This window comes from Bombina bombina, chromosome 9 (genome assembly GCF_027579735.1).
Source record: "Bombina bombina isolate aBomBom1 chromosome 9, aBomBom1.pri, whole genome shotgun sequence".
NCBI classification, from domain to species: domain Eukaryota; kingdom Metazoa; phylum Chordata; class Amphibia; order Anura; family Bombinatoridae; genus Bombina; species Bombina bombina.
In genome coordinates this window covers 277,964,498-277,986,931 of record NC_069507.1, presented here as the reverse complement: position 1 = coordinate 277,986,931, position 22,434 = coordinate 277,964,498, and the positions used below count along the sequence as shown (strand labels likewise).

Here is a 22,434-nt window from a genome sequence, read left to right as displayed (position 1 = left end):
AGTACACTAACACCCATAAACTACCTATTAACCCCTAAACCGAGCCCCCCCCCATCGCAAACACTTAAATACATTTTTTTTAACCCCTAATCTGTCGACCGGACATCGCCGCCACTGTAATAAATATATTATCCCCTAAACCGCCGTACTCCCACCTCGCAAACAGTAGTTACATTTTATTAACCCCTAATCTGCCGTCCCTAACATCGCAGACACCTACCTACATTTATTAACCCCTAATCTGCCGCCCCCAATGTCGCCGCTGCTATATTATATGTATTAACCTATAAACCTAAGTCTAACCCTAACCCTAACACCCCCCTAACTTAAATATAATTGAAAATAATCTAAATAAAATTACTACAATTAATTTAATTATTCCTATTTAAAAATAAATACCTATAAAATAAATCCTAAACTAGCTACAATATAAATAATTGTTACATTGTAACTAGCTAAGGGTTTATTTTTATTTTACAGGCAAGTTTGTATTTATTTTAACAAGGTACAATAGTTATTAAATAGTTATTAACTATTTAATAACTTCCTAGTTAAAATAAATACAAATATACCTGTAAAATAAAACCTAACATAAGTTACAATTACACCTAACACTACACTATAATTAAATTAATACCCTAAACTAACTACAATTAAATAAAATAAACTAAATTATGAAAAAAACCCCACTAAATTACAGAAAATAGTAAAATAATTACAATTTTTTAAAACTAATTACACCTAATCTAATCCCCCTAAAAAAATAAAAAAGCCCCTCAAAATAATAAAAATCCCTACCCTATACTAAATTACAAATAGCCCTTAAAAGGGCTTTTTGCGGGGCATTGCCCCAAAGTAATCAGCTCTTTTACCTGTAAAAAAAAAATACAATACCCCCCCAACATTAAAACCCACACACCCAACTCTACTCTAAAACCCACCCAATCCCCCCTTAATAAAACCTAACACTAACCCCTTGAAGATCACCCTACCTTGAGACCTCTTCACCCAACCGAGCAGAAGTGGTCCTCCAGATGGCCAGAAGTCTTCATCCTATCCGGGCAGAAGAGGACCTCCAGACGGGCAGAAGTCTTCATCCAGGCGGCATCTTCTATCTTCATCCATCCGGTGCAGAGCGGGTCCATCTTCAAGACATCCGACGTGGAGCATCCTCTTCATCCGACGGCCGACGACTAAATGACGGTACCTTTAAGTGACGTCATCTAAGATGGAGTCTCTTCAATTCCGATTGGCTTTGAAGTAGGTAGAAAAAATCCTATTGGCTGATCCAATCAGCCAATAGGATTGAGCTCACATTCTATTGGCTGTTCCAATCAATTAATTCCAATTGGCTGATAGAATTCTATCAGCCAATCGGAATTGAAGGGACGCCATCTTGGATGACATCACTTAAAGGTACCGTCATTTAGTCGTTGGCCGTCGGATGAAGAGGATGCTCCGCATCGGATGTTTTGAAGATGGACCCAGTCCGCTCCAGATGGATGAAGATAGAAGATGCCGCCTGGATGAAGACTTCTGCCCATCTGGAGGTCCTCTTCTGCCCGGATAGGATGAAGACTTCTGGCCGTCTGGAGGACCACTTCTGCCCGGTTGGGTGAAGACGTCTCAAGGTAGGATGATCTTCAAGGCGTTAGGTTTTATTAAGGGGGGATTGGGTGGGTTTTAGAGTAGGGTTGGGTGTGTGGGTGGTGGGTTTTAATGTTGGGGAGGGTATTGTATTTTTTTTTACAGGTAAAAGAGCTGATTACTTTGGAGCAATGCCCCGCACAAGGCCCTTTTAAGGGCTATTTGTAATTTAGTATAGGGTAGGGATTTTTATTATTTTGGGAGGCTTTTTTATTTTATTAGGAGGATTAGATTAGGTGTAATTAGTTTAAAAAAATTGTAATTATTTTATTATTTTCTGTAATTTAGTGTTTTTTTTTCGTAATTTAGATAATTTTATTTAATTGTATTTAATTGTAGTTAGTTTAGGGAATTAATTTAATTATAGTGTAGTGTTAGGTGTAATTGTAACTTAGGTTAGGTTTTATTTTACAGGTAAATTTGTATTTATTTTAAGTAGGTAGCTATTAAATAGTTAATAACTATTTAATAACTATTGTACCTAGTTAAAATAAATACAAAGTTGCCTGTAAAATAAAAATAAACCCTAAACTAGATACAATGTAACTATTAGTTATATTGTAGCTAGCTGAGGGTTTATTTTACAGGTAAGTATTTATTTTTAAATAGGAATAATTTAATTAATTGTAGTAATTTTATTTAGATTATTTAAAATTATATTTAAGTTAGGGGGGGTGTTAGGGTTAGAGTTAGACTAGATGTTTAGGGGTTAATATATTTATTATAGTGGCGGCGACAATGGCGGTGGCAGATTAGGGGTTAATAAGTGTAGTTTGGTGGCGGCGACATTTGGGAAGGCAGATTAGGGGTTAAGAAATAAAAAAGTAGGTGTCGGCGATGTTGGGGGCAGCAGATTAGGGGTTAATAATATAAAGTAGGTTGCGGCGATGTCGGGGGCGGCAGATTAGGGGTTAATAAGTGTAATATTAGGGGTGTTTAGACTCGGGGTTCATGTTAGGGTGTTAGGTGTAGACATAAATCTACTTTCCCCATAGGAATCAATGGGGCTGCGTTAGGAGCTGAACGCTGCTTTTTTGCAGGTTTTTTTTAGCCGAATCTGCCCCATTGATTCCTATGGGGAAATCGTGCACAAGCACGTTTTGCCAGCTCACCGCTACCGTAAGCAACGATGGTATTGAGGTGAGATTTGGAGCTAAATTTTGCTCTCTGCTCACTTTTTTTGCGGCTAACGCCGGGTTTAAAATAACCTGTAATACCAACGTCGTCTGTAGGTGAACAGTAAGCATAAACTGAGCATTAGCACCGCACCCCTGTTACCGCAAAACTCGTAATCTAGGTGATAGTGTTTCTAGACATACCTGCAATAAACATATCCCTGGGAAATGCAATTTCAGCATCACACCTATAGAAAGTATTCCCCCTAGCAATCAGTTCAATAGGTTCTCTAGGCTCAGCCAAAGAGAGACCTTTTGGATTTATAAATGTAACACTTTATTTCCTTTGGGTCTTAATGAGGTCATGGACTCTGCAGTGTTTGTTTAACATTAATTTTGATATATAATTTTTGTATGTTGGTACAGGGATGATTTGTTTGTTGTTATAACAGGTATATACAATTGTTTTTATTATATTCCATTTATGTATGTTTTTACATAGCATCATTTTAACTGTTTTATTATATATTATTATGTACACCGGACTCTTCACTTCCCATTGTCTTTCAGCAAATTAATGTCCAGCATATTCTGGTTTATGCTGGGTTGTTCATTTATAGTTGTCTATCCACTTGTATTTTATATATCCATACCTCCAGCCAGTAGGTTACACTTTATTAGGATACTTACCAACTGCACTTTTATAGATATCATGTATTTATACACCCCACTTATATTGCCACCTTTGATGGCTATATATTGATTAGACATATATAGCCATATATCTTAGATGTTCATATATTTATTATAGTCACTTGGACCTCTACTTTTATTCACATAACATGATGGCTTTATAGCTTATTATTATATTTTTCTATATCGCATTATCCTTTCTCCACTAGGTTATTCTGTTTCTGCACTTAGTGGTCTCATGCATTTACACACAAATTATTGTTATTTTTAGAATCATTATTAGACATTCTATGTCAAATTTTATTGTTAGCTTTTTATTTGCTATATCGTCATTATGCACTATATACATAGTCATATTATAGTTTTCCATTTATACACACAACACATTGACCTTACAGCTATCATTATTGTTTTATTGCACTATTATTGTTCACTATCGATCACGTGTATATATATATACATTTATTATTGGTAGTGTTTAACCTTATATTGTTCTGATCGTATACCTAGCATGACGTTTCATCTACAAATAATACACATATTGCAGTAGATTACACATTTTGCAGATTAATACACAGCTTGCAGATTAATGCACAATTTGCAGATAAATCTTGTAGATTAAACATTACATTCTTCTGATGCTTCTTTCAGGGTTCTGCTGTTTCTCACCCTTTTAGGGTGTGTCAGTGCAACATACCCCCAGATGCATGGAGAGATCATTTCCCCCAACTACCCCCAGGGTTATCCCAGCAGTATCCATAAGAGCTGGAACATCTCAGTACCTCTAGGATTTGGGATCAGACTTTATTTTATTCACCTGGATATTGAGCCTTCTGAGAATTGCGCGTATGACTATGTGCAGGTGAGAGTCAATACATTCCACGTGACACTGACTATATCTAAGAGTCAGAGAGTAGATAAGAACCATAGGTCTAGCAAGTTTGTTAATATTTTATATAAAGTATAAGCTTAATTAGTATGTGATACTCTATATATACACTGGTAGTGTCAATATACACACTGTAAATCAATACAAGCCACTTGATAATCAATGTATACACTGTGATGGGTAATGTATACACTGTGATGGGTAATGTATACACTGTGATGGGTAATATATACAATGTGATGGGTAATATATACAATGTGATGGGTAATGTATACACTGTGATGGGTAACATATACAATGTGATGGGTAATGTATACAATGTGATGGGTAATATATACAATGTGATGGGTTATATATACAATGTGATGGGTAATGTATACACTGTGATGGGTAATATATACAATGTTATGGGTAATATATACACTGGTAGGGTCAATATATATACACAGTGATGGTTCATATGTACATTGTGAGCTACTATATGCCATGTGACAATCAATATATACATTATGAGGGTCAATATATACCATGGGACACTAAGGGCTAGATTATAAGCGAGGCACATATTTGCGCTTCCTCAAACGCATTTTTGGGGCTTAATTCTATTTTAATGAGTGCTCCCCATTTTACACATACTACAGGCTGCAAGTAAAAAAATTACGCACCTTCACGGTAGGCAAAGTAGTGCTAAGCAGCTGATACCATATACGGTGGGGCAAAAAAGTATTTAGTCAGCCACCAATTGTGCAAGTTCTCCCACTTAAGAAGATGAGAGAGGCCTGTAATTTTCATCATAGCTATACAGCTATACCTCAACTATGAAAGACAAAATGTGGAAACAAATCCAGACAATCACATTGTCTGATTTGGAAAGAATTTATTTGCATATTATGGTGGAAAATAAGTATTTGGTCAATATGAAAAGTTCATCTCAATACTTTGTTATATATCCTTTGTTGGCAATGACAGAGGTCAAACATTTTCTGTAAGTCTTCACAAGGTTGTCACACACTGTTGCTGGTATGTTGGCCCATTCCTGCATGCAGATCTCCTCTAGAGCAGTGATGTTTTGGGGCTGTCGCTGGGCAACACAGACTTTCAACTCCCTCCAAAGGTTTTCTATGGGGTTGAGATCTGGAGACTGGCTAGGCCACTCCAGGACCTTGAAATGCTTCTTATGAAGCCACTCCTTCGTTGCCCGGGTGGTGTGTTTGGGATCATTGTCATGCTGAAAGACCCAGCCACTTTTCATCTTCAATGCCCTTGCTGATAGAAGGAGGTTTGCACTCAAAATCTCACGATACATGGTCCCATTCATTCTTTCATGTACACGGATCAGTCGTCCTGTTCCCTTTGCAGAGAAACAGCCCCAAAGCATGATGTTGCCATCCCCATGCTTCACAGTAGGTATGGTGTTCTTTGGTTGCAACTCAGCATTCTCTCTCCTCCAAACACGACGAGTTGTGTTTCTACCAAACAATTCTACTTTGGTTTCATCTGACTATATGACATTCTCCCAATCCGCTTCTGGATCATCCACATGCTCTCTAGCATACTTCAGACGGGCCCGGACATGTACTGGATTAAGCATGGGGACACGTCTGGCACTGCAGGATCTGAGTCCCTGGCTGCGTAGTGTGTTACTGATGGTAGCCTTTGTTACGTTGGTCCCAGCTCTCTGCAGGTCATTCACTAGGTCCCCCCGTGTGGTTCTGGGATGTTTGCTCACCGTTCTTGTGATCATTTTGACCCCACGGGGTGAGATCTTGCGTGGAGCCCCAGATCGAGGGAGATTATCAGTGGTCTTGTATGTCTTCCATTTTCTAATTATTGCTCCCACAGTTGATTTCTTCACACCAAGCTGCTTGCCTATTGCAGATTCAGTCTTCCCAGCCTGGTGCAGGTCTACAATTTTGTTTCTGGTGTCCTTCGACAGCTCTTTGGTCTTCACCATAGTGGAGTTTGGAGTGTGACTGTTTGAGGTTGTAGACAGGTGTCTTTTATACTGATAACAAGTTCAAACAGGTGCCATTAATACAGGTAATGAGTGGAGGACAGAGGAGCCTCTTAAAGAAGAAGATACAGGTCTGTGAGAGCCAGAAATCTTGCTTGTTTGTAGGTGACCAAATACTTATTTTCCACCATAATATGCAAATAAATTCTTTCCAAATCAGACAATGTGATTGTCTGGATTTGTTTCCACATTTTGTCTCTCATAGTTGAGGTATACCTATGATGAAAATTACAGGCCTCTCTCATCTTCTTAAGTGGGAGAACTTGCACAATTGGTGGCTGACTAAATACTTTTTTGCCCCACTGTATGTAAAGAGAGGTTTAAAAGTCTCATACCGGCTATACTTGCCATGACGTCAGAATTATTTTAAGGTTATCACCCAGCTGCCGCCTTATCTTTGTGGATATCATTGTGAGTTTCCTTTTTATCCATCAGACTGGGTTCACAATGTTTTTTACACCTTTTATATCCCTTTGCCTTGGGAGAATTACATGATATCAATATCTAGCTGGATTTTTATACTATAGGTTGGCCAACCTTTTATATTAACTTTTTATCTATTTGATGTGTTTTGGGGATGGAATCCCACATTGTGCTATTATGTATTTAATATTTGGAACATGTGTGTATATATTGTGCACTTTTTATATCAAAGCCTACACTATAGATATAAGTATCCTTTCCAATTTTCAGTGAGGTGGTTATTAACCCTTATATATTACAGGGTCTCTCTTTCCATATATGGTAATTATGGTATTTCTATACATATGTTTATCTGTATTTATATCAGTATATTTGTATGTAAATACATATATACACATATAAATACATAAATACATATGTACACATATAAATACATATGTACACATATAAATACATATATACAGATATAAATACATAAATACATATATACACATATAAATACATAAATACATATGTACACATATAAATACATAAATACATATATACACATATAAATACATAAATACATATATACACATATAAATACATAAATACACATGTACACATATAAATACATAAATACATATGTATACATATAAATATATAAATACATATGTACACATATAAATACATAAATACATATGTACAAATATAAATACATAAATACACATATAAATACATAAATACATATGTACACATATAAATACATAAATACATATGTACACATATAAATACATAAATACATATATACACATATAAATACATATATACACATATAAATACATAAATACATATGTACACATATAAATACATAAATACATATATACACACATAAATACATATAGACACATATGAATACATAAATACATATATACACACATATAAATACATATATACACATATAAATACATATATACACATATAAATACATATATACACATATAAATACATATACACACATATAAATACATAAATACATATGTACACATATAAATACATAAATATATATATATACACATATAAATACATAAATACATATATACACACATATAAATACATAAATACATATATACACATATAAATACAGAAATACATATATACACATATAAATACATATATACACATATAAATACATAAATACATATGTACACATATAAATACATAAATACATATATACACATATAAATACATAAATACATATATACACATATAAATACATAAATACACATGTACACATATAAATACATAAATACATATGTACACATATAAATACATAAATACATATGTACACATATAAATACATATATACACATATACATACATAAATACATATGTACACATATAAATACATAAATACATATGTACACACATAAATACATATAGACACATATAAATACATAAATACATATATAAACATATAAATACATAAATACATATATACACATATAAATACATAAATACATACATATATACACATATAAATACATAAATACATATATACACATATAAATACATATACACACATATAAATACATAAATACATATATACACATATAAATACATAAATACATATGTACACATATAAATACATAAATATATATATATATATATATATATATATATATACACATATAAATACATAAATACATATATACACACATATAAATACATAAATACATATATACACATATAAATACAGAAATACATATATACACATATAAATACATATATACACATATAAATACATAAATACATATATACACATATAAATACATAAATACATATGTACACATATAAATACATAAATACATTATACACATATAAATACATAAATACATATATACACATATAAATACATAAATACATATGTACACATATAAATACATAAATACATATATACACATATAAATACATAAATACATATATACAAATATAAATACAGAAATACATATATACACATATAAATACATAAATACATATATACACATACAAATACAGAAATGCACATATACACATATAAATACATATGCATTAAAATACATACTATACCTCACTTTACAGCGCTTCACTTTACAGCGCTTCGCTAATACAGTGCTTTGTGGAGCTGCAGTTCAACCTCCAAGCACTATTGCACGCCTAATATACAGTATGTTAGTTCAAACATGTTTTTAAGTTTTTAAGCACACTGAAAATAAAGCTAAAACTGCCTTGTTTCACTTTAAGGCGGTTTTCACTTTACAGCGGGGCTCCGGGCCCTAACACGCTGTATGAGCGGGGTATACCTGTATATATTTAAATTAATAAATATCATATACTTGTGTTCCTATGGGTCCTTATGTAAAAGTACTTTCTGACTGTTTTTGCTAACATTTTCCGTCCTTATAACTATTCAATGCAATATTTTTAAGCAATAATTTTAATCAGACGGTGCTAATATGAGTGTTACTGTACTGTGGCGCGTGTTTTTAATGTGATTTGTGCCACTTTTTAGGTTTGTGTATATTTTAACACCAGCTTTTCCTAAGCAGTTTTTACCATGGCCCAAATTTTGATTGCGACCGCACATTCGCATTTACTTTCAACTTGTAATATCAAGGGTATTTAACGTTTGCCCGAAAAGGGCGTGAGCGCACAGAAGGTTGCGCCTCTTTTGCAATCTAAATACATATATATACTTTGGTGGTCAATATATACAAAGTGAGTCTTTATATGCCATACGACAAGGTCAGAATATGCACCATAAGAATAAATGTATACACCAGGAGGGCCGTGAGTCTTCAGACTCTCCAGAAACAGCAGTTATGAAGCAACGGTCTAAAGACCGCTGCTCCATAACCTATCCCCCTGCTCTGAGCAGGCGGACATGAATCGCCACAATTCAACCCGATCGAGTACGATCGGGTTGATTGACACCTCCCTGCTGGCGGACGATTGGCCGCGAGTCTGCAGGGCCGGCGTTGCACCAACAGCTCTTGTGAGCTGCTTGTGCAATGCTTAAGACCGAGAGCGTTTTGCTCTCCGCATTCAGTGAGGTCTTGCGGACCTGATCCGCACTGTCGGATCAGGTCTAACAGACATATGATAAATAGGCCTCCAGGAGTCAATATATGTACTAGTGATGCTAAAAATACACTGTGAGAGCCCTATATTTTATTAGTCTAATTAGGGTCTAATTCACGTAAACATCTGTTGTCAGAAATGGATCAAATAAATTGCCTGGAGTTATACACACACAAGCTTTCTAGCCCTGTCTTTTTCTTCTGTATCATCACACAGCACTTACATTGTCATATTAAAGGTAATGATGTCATCACAGCATATTCCTTTACTTAAAGGGACATAATACTCATATGCTAAATCACTTGAAACTGATGCAGTATAACTGTAAAAAGCTGACAGGAAAATATCACCTGAGCATCTCTATGTAGAAAAGGAAGATATTTTACCTCACAACTTCCTCAGCTCACCAGAGTAAGTGCTGTGTAGAAAGTTATATGTTAGCTGCTGTCCAGCTGCAGGTAAAAAAAAAAGGAAGAAATGAACGGCAGCCAATCAGCATCATCAGTGCTGAGGTCATGAACTCTTTTACTGTGATCTCATGAGATTTCACTTAACTCTCATGAAATTTCATTGTAAACGTCCTTAAACTGAATAGGTAAATAACATGAGAATGCACGAGGCTCATCGCTTCGGCTGTCCCGGGATTTGCTGCTTAAACTCCTTTACAATGGGGTTATGAATATTTAGTACATTTTTAGATAAAATATCTTCCATTTTTAACATAGAGAGGTTCAGGTGATATTTCCTAGTCAGCTTTGTACACCTATGCTGCATCACTTTCAAGTGTTTCAACCTTTGGGTATCATAGCCCTTTAATTTACCAAACAACCACCATATATCACTTGCATAGCTGCATTTCCAAAACAAACATACTGAGGATTTTCAGACTGATCATACCCACAGCTTTATTTGTGTTGCTGGCACAAAGGGGTTAACTCATTATTCAGTGTGCTCCTAGCAGCCAAAGGAGATCAAACTGTTGATTGGTGTAGAAGTCAAGGGATGAAAACACTGCTTTCCAGGTGATACTGGCAGTCAAGTCTTGTAATAAAACATTATTTGTGTTGCTGGTAGCCAAGGGAGGTAGAATCCAAGCTCATTGTGTTTTACTAGGAGCAGAGGAAGTTACAGTGAGTGTGTGTGTGTGTTACTGGCAGCAGAGGAAGTTTCCCTGTTTGTGTATTCCTGGCAGCAGAGGAAGTTACACTGTGTATATTCCTGGCAGCATGGGAAGTTACACTCACCTAGATTACGAGTTTTGAGCGCTATAGGGAAAGTAAAGAATGCCACAAAAGTGGCGTTATTTAATTCCCTATAGCACTGCCATTACAAGTTTAAAAAAAAACAGCTTGTGCGGGCAATATGGCTGCGTTGAGCTCCATACCACACACAAAAGCAGCGGCGTTTTGACATGCTCGTGCACACTTTCCCCATAGACATTAATGTGGAGAGCCGGCAAAAAAAAGTCTAACACCTGTGATCGCGGAAACAAAAGCTCCGTAACGCAGACCCATTGATGTATATTGGGAAAAAGAAAACCTAACACCCTAACATAAACCCTGAGTCTAAACACCCCTAATCTGTTGCCTCTGACATCGCAGATGCCTGCCTACAGTTATTAACCTCTATATATTAATCCCAATATCTCCGCCACCTAAATAAAATTATTAACCCCTAATCTTCCGCTCCTGATATCTCCGCCACTATACTAAAGTTATTAACCACTATTCCGCCGCACCCCAACATCGCCGCAACTATATTAAAGCTATTAACCCCTAAACCTCTGGCCTCCCACATCACTACCACTAAATAAACCTATTAACCCCTAAACCGCCAGCCCTCCACATCGCAACAACCTAAATTAAACTATTAACCCCTAATCTTAACGTAACCCTAACCTTAACGTAAACCTAACCCAAACACCCACTAACTTTTACATAATTGTTACGGTACCAACAGGATACCAAGGGTTAACACCAGATGAACAATGTCCTGAATATGGGATCAGCAACTCACAACCCAGCCAGTTTTCCCCCTCAAACATGAGACCAGGCTCCACATTGCAGGTTTAAAACAGAATGTCATTTATTAAAGGCTATATGTCTAGTATTTATGCAGGTCTGACCCCAGCTGGGGGGTTGAAAGAATATTGTACATTAGATAGAGAGACAACGCCCTTTGACAGGCCACAATAGAATTACATTACTTAAGCAGATAACAAGTTAAACACAAGACACACTTGATCCTTTCTTATCACTGGGGCGTCTGCTCTCTAGATGTGATTGAACAATGGGAATGTTTATCACTTAAACTTAATTATAGCTGATGCCAGCAAACCTGTCTTTAGAAAATAGCTTCTTAAAGCTGAACAAAGTTAACTCTTTCAGTTCTGACCGAAGGGTCTGTCACATAGCTCCCCCCTTGTGGAACACTCCGGCAGACCCGTCTTGACCCTTTGGCGGGTCAACCTGGGGATGACCGGATTAGGAGGTGGTAGGCATGTCAGTTTACCAGGACAATCGATCTGTATTCCCGTTATGAGAGAGAATTCCTGCCCGTATAAATAAGGGTTCAACTTATTCAGTGCCCAGACTAGGGCTAAACAGTCCTTCAAAATCTCATTAGCTTCTTTACGAGTTTTTTTTTGTACCTGCTCTTTATAGGTATCCACAATCCCTTCATACTGACATAGGGTGCCCTTGAGTTGCTGCACCTCACTATGAGCCAGCGTCAGCTTCTCCTCCAGTGTCGCTAAGTTTGTCTTTAATGTTTCATGTTCCACTCTCAAGCTGGTGTTTTCTGCAGTCTGTCGGTTCAGCTTGTCTAGTAGAGATTCCCGTTCTAAACATGCTTTTTCCTCTGCACTCCTCTTCTCTCCCGCTAGCACTGATACATGATTCTTTAACGTGACCATTTCATCCTCTACTTGACTCTTCTCCTTCATCAGCACATTGTAACGGGACTTCCACGTATCAATAGCGGATAGAGATTTACTGAGCTCAGCGTCCTGGGGCTTAGCAGCAGGTGGGTCAGTCTCTGCTGCACGGATCTGGGCACGGGTAGTCACAGGGTTAACATCAGCTGGACCCATAGGGGCGTAGGCAGAAACAAGGGGGGCCAAGTTATTTCCAAGGAGAACATCAGCTGGTAAGTCCTTCATGACCCCCACATTCACAGGTCTAGCGCCCACTCCCCAATCCAAATGTACCCTGGCAACAGGTAGGCGGAACACAGCGCCCCCTGCTACCCTCACAGCCACAGTGTCTCCAGTGTGCTGTTTCTCAGACACCAAGTTCTTTTGAAGCAAGGTCATGGTAGCACCAGTATCCCATAGACCACTGACCTCCTTCCCATTCACTTTAACCAGTTGCCGGTTATTCCAGTGGGCAGCTTGCACAAGGTCTGCCTCATGTAGGATGCCCCAGCATTCTTGCGCGTCTACGTAGCGGGCCGCAGGCTGAGGGTTACGTGGGATTCCGCCGGCGGGTCTTCTCCAGGACTGTGCTTGGTTCGCTGCATTTAGGGGACACTCTGGTCTTTTGTGCCCTAGTTGCTTACATCCAAAGCACCGAATAGGCTGTGAGTAGCCCCGTGAATTGAACCGGGCTCTCTGAGGATAGTTCGTGGCTGGAGGCCGTGGGGTATAGCGGTGCGCCGGGGGTTGGTAACTGGCAGCTGCTGAGGTGACTGGGGGTCTGTACTCCACTCTGGCAGGGGGCTTAGTGGTAGCAGTGTCCAGTTTGCGGGCATCCGTATACTCATCTGCCAAGCGAGCCGCTTCATGCAGGGTGGAGGGTTTACGATCCCGAACCCACTCTCGAACTCCTGCGGGTAACTTGTCGAAGCAATGTTCCAACAGGAATAGCTGCAGCACTTCTTCCCCAGATACGGCTTGGCACCCCGCTATCCAGTGAGCTGCTGTACGGTGCACCTTCCATGCCCACTCAAGGTAGGAATCTCCAGCTAATTTAACAGTGTCTCTGAACCGCCTCCGGTATGCCTCCGGTGTAACCGCATACCTGGAGAGCAGAGCCTCTTTTACAGTATTATAATCCCCGACTTCCTCATCTGGAATGGCCCGAAAAGCCTCACTGGCCCGGCCGGATAATTTTCCGGATAATATCGTGGCCCAGTCCTCTGCGGGTACCTTGTGTAGTGCACATTGCCTCTCAAAATCCGCAAGGTACCCATCAATCTCTCCTTCTGTTTCCAGGAAGTTTTTAAAAGCTGCAAAATTTACTTTTCCCTTTTCCACTGGGGTTGCTGTGACTTGGGCTGCTGCAGCGCTGCTTTGGCGAAGTAGGTTGGCCTCCACAACTGCTATGACCCGGTCGATAATTTTCGCAGATGGGTTGGGGCCATAATGTGCCAGTCTTATTTTAACCGCCCGATCAAAGCTTGCTTCTTCGGGGGTTCTGTCTGATATGCTGGGCCCATTGGTTCCTTCGGTCCCTGGTACTCCTTCCATCTTAGTCAGTATTGTAATAATCCCCCTCTTCCTGAGGTTACTGGCTTGTGTAGTTGCTCTTCTGGGCGATAAGGTTCATTCCATCGCTTGCCACCAATTGTTACGGTACCAACAGGATACCAAGGGTTAATACCAGATGGATGATGCCCTGAATGTGAGATCAACAACTCACAACTCAGCTAATTCCCCTCCTCAAACATGAGACCAGGCTCCACATTGCAGGTTTAAAACAGAATGTCATTTATTAAAGGCTATATGCCTAGTATTTATGCAGGTCTGACCCCAGCTAGGGGGTTTAAAGAATATTGTACATTAGATAGAGAGACAACGCCCTTTGACAGGCCACAATAGAATTACAATCCTTAAGCAGATAACAAGTTAAACACAAGACACACTTGATCCTTTCTTATCACTGTGGCGTCTGCTCTCTAGATGTGATTGAACAATGGGAAAGTTTATCACTTAAACTTAATTATAGCTGATGCCAGCAAACCTGTCTTTAGAAAATAGCTTCTTAAAGCTGAACAAAGTTAACTCTTTCAGTTCTGACCGAAGGGTCTGTCACAATAATTAAAATAGATCTAAATTAAATTTACAATTATTAACTAAATAACACCTATTTAAAACTAAATACCTATGAAATAAAACCCAAGATAGCTACTATATAACTAATAGTTATATTGTAGCTAGCTTAGGATTTATTTTTTTTTCACAGGTAAGTTTGTATTTATTTTAACTAGGTAGACTAGTTAGTAAATAGTTATTGACTATTTACTAGCTACCTAGTTAAAATAAATACAAACTGGGGAGGAGCCAACTTTGGAGCTGAGCGGTCGTGTATCTTAATAGCTCTGACTACAACATCACAATTTGCAAACTTAGGCCTAGATTTGGAGTTCGGCGGTAAAAGGTCTGTTAACGCTCCGCAGGCTTTTTTCTGGCCGCACCATAAAATTAACTCTGGTATCGAGAGTTCAAACAAATGCTGCGTTAGGCTCCAAAAAAGGAGCGTAGAGCATTTTTACCGCAAATGCAACTCTCGATACCAGAGTTGCTTACGGACGCGGCCGGCCTCAAAAACGTGCTCGTGCACGATTCTCCCATAGGAAACAATGGGGCTGTTTGAGCTGTAAAAAAACCTAACACCTGCAAAAAAGCAGCGTTCAGCTCCTAACGCAGCCCCATTGTTTCCTATGGGGAAACACTTCCTACGTCTGCACCTAACACTCTAACATGTACCCCGAGTCTAAACACCCCTAACCTTACACTTATTAACCCCTAATCTGCCGCCCCCGCTATCGCTGACCCCTGCATATTTTTTTTAACCCCTAATCTGCCGCTCCGTAAACCGCCGCAACCTACGTTATCCCTATGTACCCCTAATCTGCTACCCCTAACACCGCCGACCCCTATATTATATTTATTAACCCCTAACCTGCCCCCCACAACGTCGCCGACACCTGCCTACACTTATTAACCCCTAATCTGCCGAGCGGACCTGAGCGCTACTATAATAAAGTTATTAACCCCTAATCCGCCTCACTAACCCTATCATAAATAGTATTAACCCCTAATCTGCCCTCCCTAACATCGCCGACACCTAACTTCAATTATTAACCCCTAATCTTCCGATCGGAGCTCACCGCTATTCTAATAAATGGATTAACCCCTAAAGCTAAGTCTAACCCTAACACTAACACCCCCCTAAGTTAAATATAATATTTATCTAACGAAATAAATTAACTCTTATTAAATAACTTATTCCTATTTAAAGCTAAATACTTACCTGTAAAATAAATCCTAATATAGCTACAATATAAATTATAATTATATTATAGCTATTTTAGGATTAATATTTATTTTACAGGCAACTTTGTAATTATTTTTACCAGGTACAATAGCTATTAAATAGTTAAGAACTATTTAATAGTTACCTAGTTAAAATAATAACAAATTTACCTGTAAAATAAATCCTAACCTAAGTTATAATTAAACCTAACACTACCCTATCAATAAAATAATTAAATAAACTACCTACAATTACCTACAATTAACCTAACACTACACTATCAATAAATTAATTAAACACAATTCCTACAAATAAATACAATTAAATAAACTAGCTAAAGTACAAAAAATAAAAAAGAACTAAGTTACAGAAAATAAAAAAATATTTACAAACATAAGAAAAATATTACAACAATTTTAAACTAATTACACCTACTCTAAGCCCCCTAATAAAATAACAAAGCCCCCCAAAATAAAAAATTCCCTACCCTATTCTAAATTAAAAAAGTTACAAGGTCTTTTACCTTACCAGCCCTGAACAGGGCCCTTTGCGGGGCATGCCCCAAGAATTTCAGCTCTTTTGCCTGTAAAAAAAAACATACAATACCCCCCCCCAACATTACAACCCACCACCCACATACCCCTAATCTAACCCAAACCCCCCTTAAATAAACCTAACACTAATCCTACCTTGTCTTCACCATCCAGGTATCACCGATCCGTCCTGGCTCCAAGATCTTCATCCAACCCAAGCGGGGGTTGGCGATCCATAATCCGGTCCAGAAGAGGCTCCAAAGTCTTCCTCCTATCCGGCAAGAAGAGGACATCCGGACCGGCAAACATCTTCTCCAAGCGGCATCTTCGATCTTCTTCCATCCGGAGCGAAGCGGCAGGATCCTGAAGACCTCCAGCGCGGAACATCCATCCGGACCGACGACTGAACGACGAATGACTGTTCCTTTAAGGGACGTCATCCAAGATGGCGTCCCTCGAATTCCGATTGGCTGATAGGATTCTATCAGCCAATCGGAATTAAGGTAGGAATTTTCTGATTGGCTGATGGAATCAGCCAATCAGAATCTAGTTCAATCCGATTGGCCGATCCAATCAGCCAATCAGATTGAGCTCGCATTCTATTGGCTGATCGGAACAGCCAATAGAATGCGAGCTCAATCTGATTGGCTGATTGGATCAGCCAATCGGATTGAACTTGATTCTGATTGGCTGATTCCATCAGCCAATCAGAAAATTCCTACCTTAATTCCGATTGGCTGATAGAATCCTATCAGCCAATCGGAATTCGAGGGACGCCATCTTGGATGACGTCCCTTAAAGGAACAGTCATTCGTCGTTCAGTCGTCGGTCCGGATGGATGTTCCGCGCTGGAGGTCTTCAGGATCCTGCCGCTTCGCTCCGGATGGAAGAAGATCAAAGATGCCGCTTGGAGAAGATGTTTGCCGGTCCGGATGTCCTCTTCTTGCCGGATAGGAGGAAGACTTTGGAGCCTCTTCTGGACCGGATTATGGATCGCCAACCCCCGCTTGGGTTGGATGAAGATCTTGGAGCCAGGACGGATCGGTGATACCTGGATGGTGAAGACAAGGTAGGAAGATCTTCAGGGGATTAGTGTTAGGTTTATTTAAGGGGGGTTTGGGTTAGATTAGGGGTATGTGGGTGGTGGGTTGTAATGTTGGGGGGGGGGTATTGTATGTTTTTTTTTACAGGCAAAAGAGCTGAAATTCTTGGGGCATGCCCCGCAAAGGGCTCTGTTCAGGGCTGGTAAGGTAAAAGACCTTGTAACTTTTTTAATTTAGAATAGGGTAGGGAATTTTTTATTTTGGGGGGCTTTGTTATTTTATTAGGGGGCTTAGAGTAGGTGTAATTAGTTTAAAATTGTTGTAATATTTTTCTTATGTTTGTAAATATTTTTTTATTTTCTGTAACTTAGTTCTTTTTTATTTTTTGTACTTTAGCTAGTTTATTTAATTGTATTTATTTGTAGGAATTGTGTTTAATTAATTTATTGATAGTGTAGTGTTAGGTTAATTGTAGGTAATTGTAGGTAGTTTATTTAATTATTTTATTGATAGGGTAGTGTTAGGTTTAATTATAACTTAGGTTAGGATTTATTTTACAGGTAAATTTGTTATTATTTTAACTAGGTAACTATTAAATAGTTCTTAACTATTTAATAGCTATTGTACCTGGTTAAAATAATTACAAAGTTGCCTGTAAAATAAATATTAATCCTAAAATAGCTATAATATAATTATAATTTATATTGTAGCTATATTAGGATTTATTTTACAGGTAAGTATTTAGCTTTAAATAGGAATAAGTTATTTAATAAGAGTTAATTTATTTCGTTAGATGTAAATTATATTTAACTTAGGGGGGTGTTAGTGTTAGGGTTAGACTTAGCTTTAGGGGTTAATCCATTTATTAGAATAGCGGTGAGCTCCGGTCGGCAGATTAGGGGTTAATAATTGAAGTTAGGTGTCGGCGATGTTAGGGAGGGCAGATTAGGGGTTAATACTATTTATGATAGGGTTAGTGAGGCGGGTTAGGGGTTAATAACTTTATTATAGTAGCGCTCAGGTCCGCTCGGCAGATTAGGAGTTAATAAGTGTAGGCAGGTGTCGGCGACGTTGTGGGGGGCAGATTAGGGGTTAATAAATATAATATAGGGGTCGGCGGTGTTAGGGGTAGCAGATTAGGGGTACATAGGGATAACGTAGGTGGCGGCGCTTTGCGGTCGGAAGATTAGGGGTTAATTATTTTAAGTAGCTGGCGGCGACGTTGTGGGGGGCAGGTTAGGGGTTAATAAATATAATACAGGGGTCGGCGGGGTTAGGGGCAGCAGATTAGGGGTACATAAATATAACGTAGGTGGCGGTCGGCAGATTAGGGGTTAAAAATTTTAATCGAGTGTCGGCGATGTGGGGGGGCCTCGGTTTAGGGGTACATAGGTAGTTTATGGGTGTTAGTGTACTTTAGGGTACAGTAGTTAAGAGCTTTATAAACCGGCGTTAGCCAGAAAGCTCTTAACTCCTGCTATTTTCAGGCGGCTGGAATTTTGTCGTTAGAGCTCTAACGCTCACTTCAGAAACGACTCTAAATACCAGCATTAGAAAGATCCCATTGAAAAAATAGGCTACGCAAATGGCGTAGGGGGATCTGCGGTATGGAAAAGTCGCGGCTGAAAAGTGAGCGTTAGACCCTTTAATCACTGACTCCAAATACCAGCGGGCGGCCAAAACCAGCGTTAGGAGCCTCTAACGCTGGTTTTGACGGCTACCGCCGAACTCCAAATCTAGGCCTTAGTGACCGCTCCAGCTCAAATACCTCAAATACCTCAACATTATTGTAAACCAGAAAGTCCAGTCGACCAACACAGCTAATTTCCAGAGGGCTGCATATGATTGATGAGACCTCATGACTCTAAGGTGTTTGCGGCTGCAGGCAAATTTCGGGAGCAGCCATCTTGCGGCCTATGCAGAATTTGTAGAGGAGACCGGGACTGACCAAAAGCTATTGCCTTATCCTTAAGCTATGTAACTACTCTACTGCACAATTATGGAGGTTCCGGAACGCATTATAAAGAAAATACATAATTTTCTGGACAGCTGCTGGACAGTGGTTGAACATTCATCTGCTTGGATGCCACGGCAAGCTACAGTAAAAACTGCAAAACATGCTACCTCTACTTTTCTTACTATAAAAAATCTTATGACGGAGCCTCCAGAAGCGACAGTACCATGCATACAAAGTATGGACACTGCTGACATGCCAGCTCTCTCGGAACGCTCAAAACTTTTCGCCATTACAGGCACTAACTCCTGGATGCCAGATGTCGCAGACTGCTTTACTGAAGTGCAGTACAAGAAGACCACAATACCCTTAGCGAGGACTCTTTCCAAGGCGGCAGGGTCACCTTTTCCTTCGACACTAGGAACTCCTCTCCCACTCCGGGTAGCTGCAGAGGGAAGGCTAGAGGGACTTACAATATGCAATGTCCTACGAGTACAGAGTGGTTCCTTTGATATTAGAACAGGCGTAGGTTAGTGTGGCCATCGCTTCAGTGCTCATAGTAGGGGAAACTTATGCAGTGATAGTGACATTCTGCGTACTTGAAGTGAGCCTTTCCCTACTAATGTGATTGCCTTTAGACCGTTGCTTATATGCTCTTCATGTCAACTGGATGTAATATAAAAGTGTGTATGTTTATTCGCTATCATAAGCCAAATATGTGTAGCCTTCCAAACATGATGATAACCACAAGATTTAGGTTTGTTTGTCCAGATTGTGCCCTATCTATAGTTACAACCAGATACTACTATATTGGGGTACAAAATCGATAAACTCAAGTTATGAGCTTTACACAAATCTCTGTCCATATATGTTTATTACTCTATATTTCCACTGTTTCTTTGCACCCACTGTGTTATTAATGGAATTTCATCATATAATACCAAAAGTCTGATACATCAGAGGATACTCAGTAATGTGGTTAGAATTAGACCCCCTTAATCTGATAAATGGGTTGGCTCTCATCCATTAGGAATCATTATTATGTGAAGTTAGTGAAGAAGTTCAGATTGCCTTTCCTACATGATGGGCATTAACACTATTACTCAAGCAATCAGGGGAGGTTGAGCAGGCAACTATTAAGAGCTACACACTCCCAAATATAATATATATTCTATACCGCTAGTGTATATATGGCATTGCCCTGTGTGTTTTATTTCACTCTTTTCCTTATAAGCCCATTACTTCCTTTGAGTTTTCCTCATTCAATAATCTATTTATATTATAGAGGTCTGCTATATATACGTCCCCCTTCCAGAAAGTATGCTACTTTTGTTATTTTCCTTATCCATTTCAACATCCCAATGTTTCAAGATATTAACCCTCATAGATTTGGCTCCATTTTTCTTTTTCCTCACCCCCCTACACTGTGTATAGTGCTATCTCCTCTGACATAGTTAACTGTCTAACAATCTGCCTACATGTGCTTGTCTCCTATAAATGTTTAGCTCTCTACACATGGATAATAGACACTGCCTGCTACAAAGATATTTGACCTTGTATATTTGGCTATTTGCTCTTGTGGTGCTCTTGCTATTAAATATTCTTGAGGGCTTGGATGTCTGCGGCCGACATGTCTGAGCCTCTCCACTTCTCTATTGATAGATGTAGTAGGTAAGAATACACAAAGATTGTAGTCTCCCTGGATTTCTAGGGAGTCCTGCTATTCCATATTGGGTATGTGTTTATTTCTTATAGATAGTTCTAGGTATTTGTATACTATTACACCTCATTGTGGTACCATGGTTGTCTTGAAAGCATTGTAGAAGAACAGACAGCATATATGTAGACATATACCAGATTTTCCATTTTTTGTAGGCGATAAAGTGTGTTAGACTTATAACCTGAGGCCGTGAACACTCCTTAGTGGTGATGCACAGCTTTCCCTTTAAGTATTTGATATGTTCTCAGTGTAGGCGGGACCTGCACTACTGTCACTCTGTATGGTCTTTATTTATAACACCATAAATGAGCTACGCACTTCACGCCAAACTCATTAGTTTAAATCTTTAGGCTCTACCATATTAGGAATGCTTTCAGCCCAGCAGACAATTAGCTACATTTTTTATGTAACCCATATGCTCTTGAAATTCTCCAAATGCATAGGTCACTCTTTTATAAAAAAATGTCTGCCCAGAGTTATGATGCAGCAACTTACCTTGTTTTTTTTTTTTTCTATACAATGTTCTCTACAGCTTTACCAATTGTTGTCAAGAATGGGCGCTATAGCCCAACCCCTAATCCTGTAATTTTGTTTAAATGTATATCTATACCCAGTTACCTCCTGTTTTATCCTCCCATCTTCTCCCCCCCTCCAACTCCAACTCTATTTGATATGTTACACTGGACAGTTTGAAAATACAGAAGAGGAATAGGCGGAAGACATGTGTTAAGTTCTCCACTCTTTATATGAAGCATTATATGTTAAATTCACAACTTGTTGGTATGGCTACTGCTATATTGGGCTGTGTAGCCTGATTTCATAGTATATGATATATGTCTAGTACGGGCTGGACCTACACTCCTGTTGTACTTACTGCCCATCACACTTATATAACCACCTCCTTCCCCCCCACCATAATAAACCTCCTAGTCTGGGAGGGTTAAATATGCGGCTTATCTAGCCTATGCCGCACCTTCATAACTTTTAACATTACCTACAAATTGAACATGCTAAATAATTTTTCTCTCCTACCTTGAGATAATATTT

At 38.7% G+C, this 22,434-nt stretch overlaps 1 protein-coding gene across 2 annotated transcripts in view; it reads left to right on the top strand.

The window, feature by feature from the left end:
• C1S (complement C1s) overlaps positions 1 to 22,434 on the top strand; it is a 164,265-nt gene that overhangs the window by 9,359 nt on the left and 132,472 nt on the right. For both annotated transcript variants that reach the window (XM_053692820.1, XM_053692819.1), the window contains exon 2: positions 4,107 to 4,317. In XM_053692820.1, coding sequence (XP_053548795.1) covers positions 4,107 to 4,317 — 211 coding nt within the window. The remainder of the gene's footprint in view (positions 1 to 4,106; positions 4,318 to 22,434) is intronic.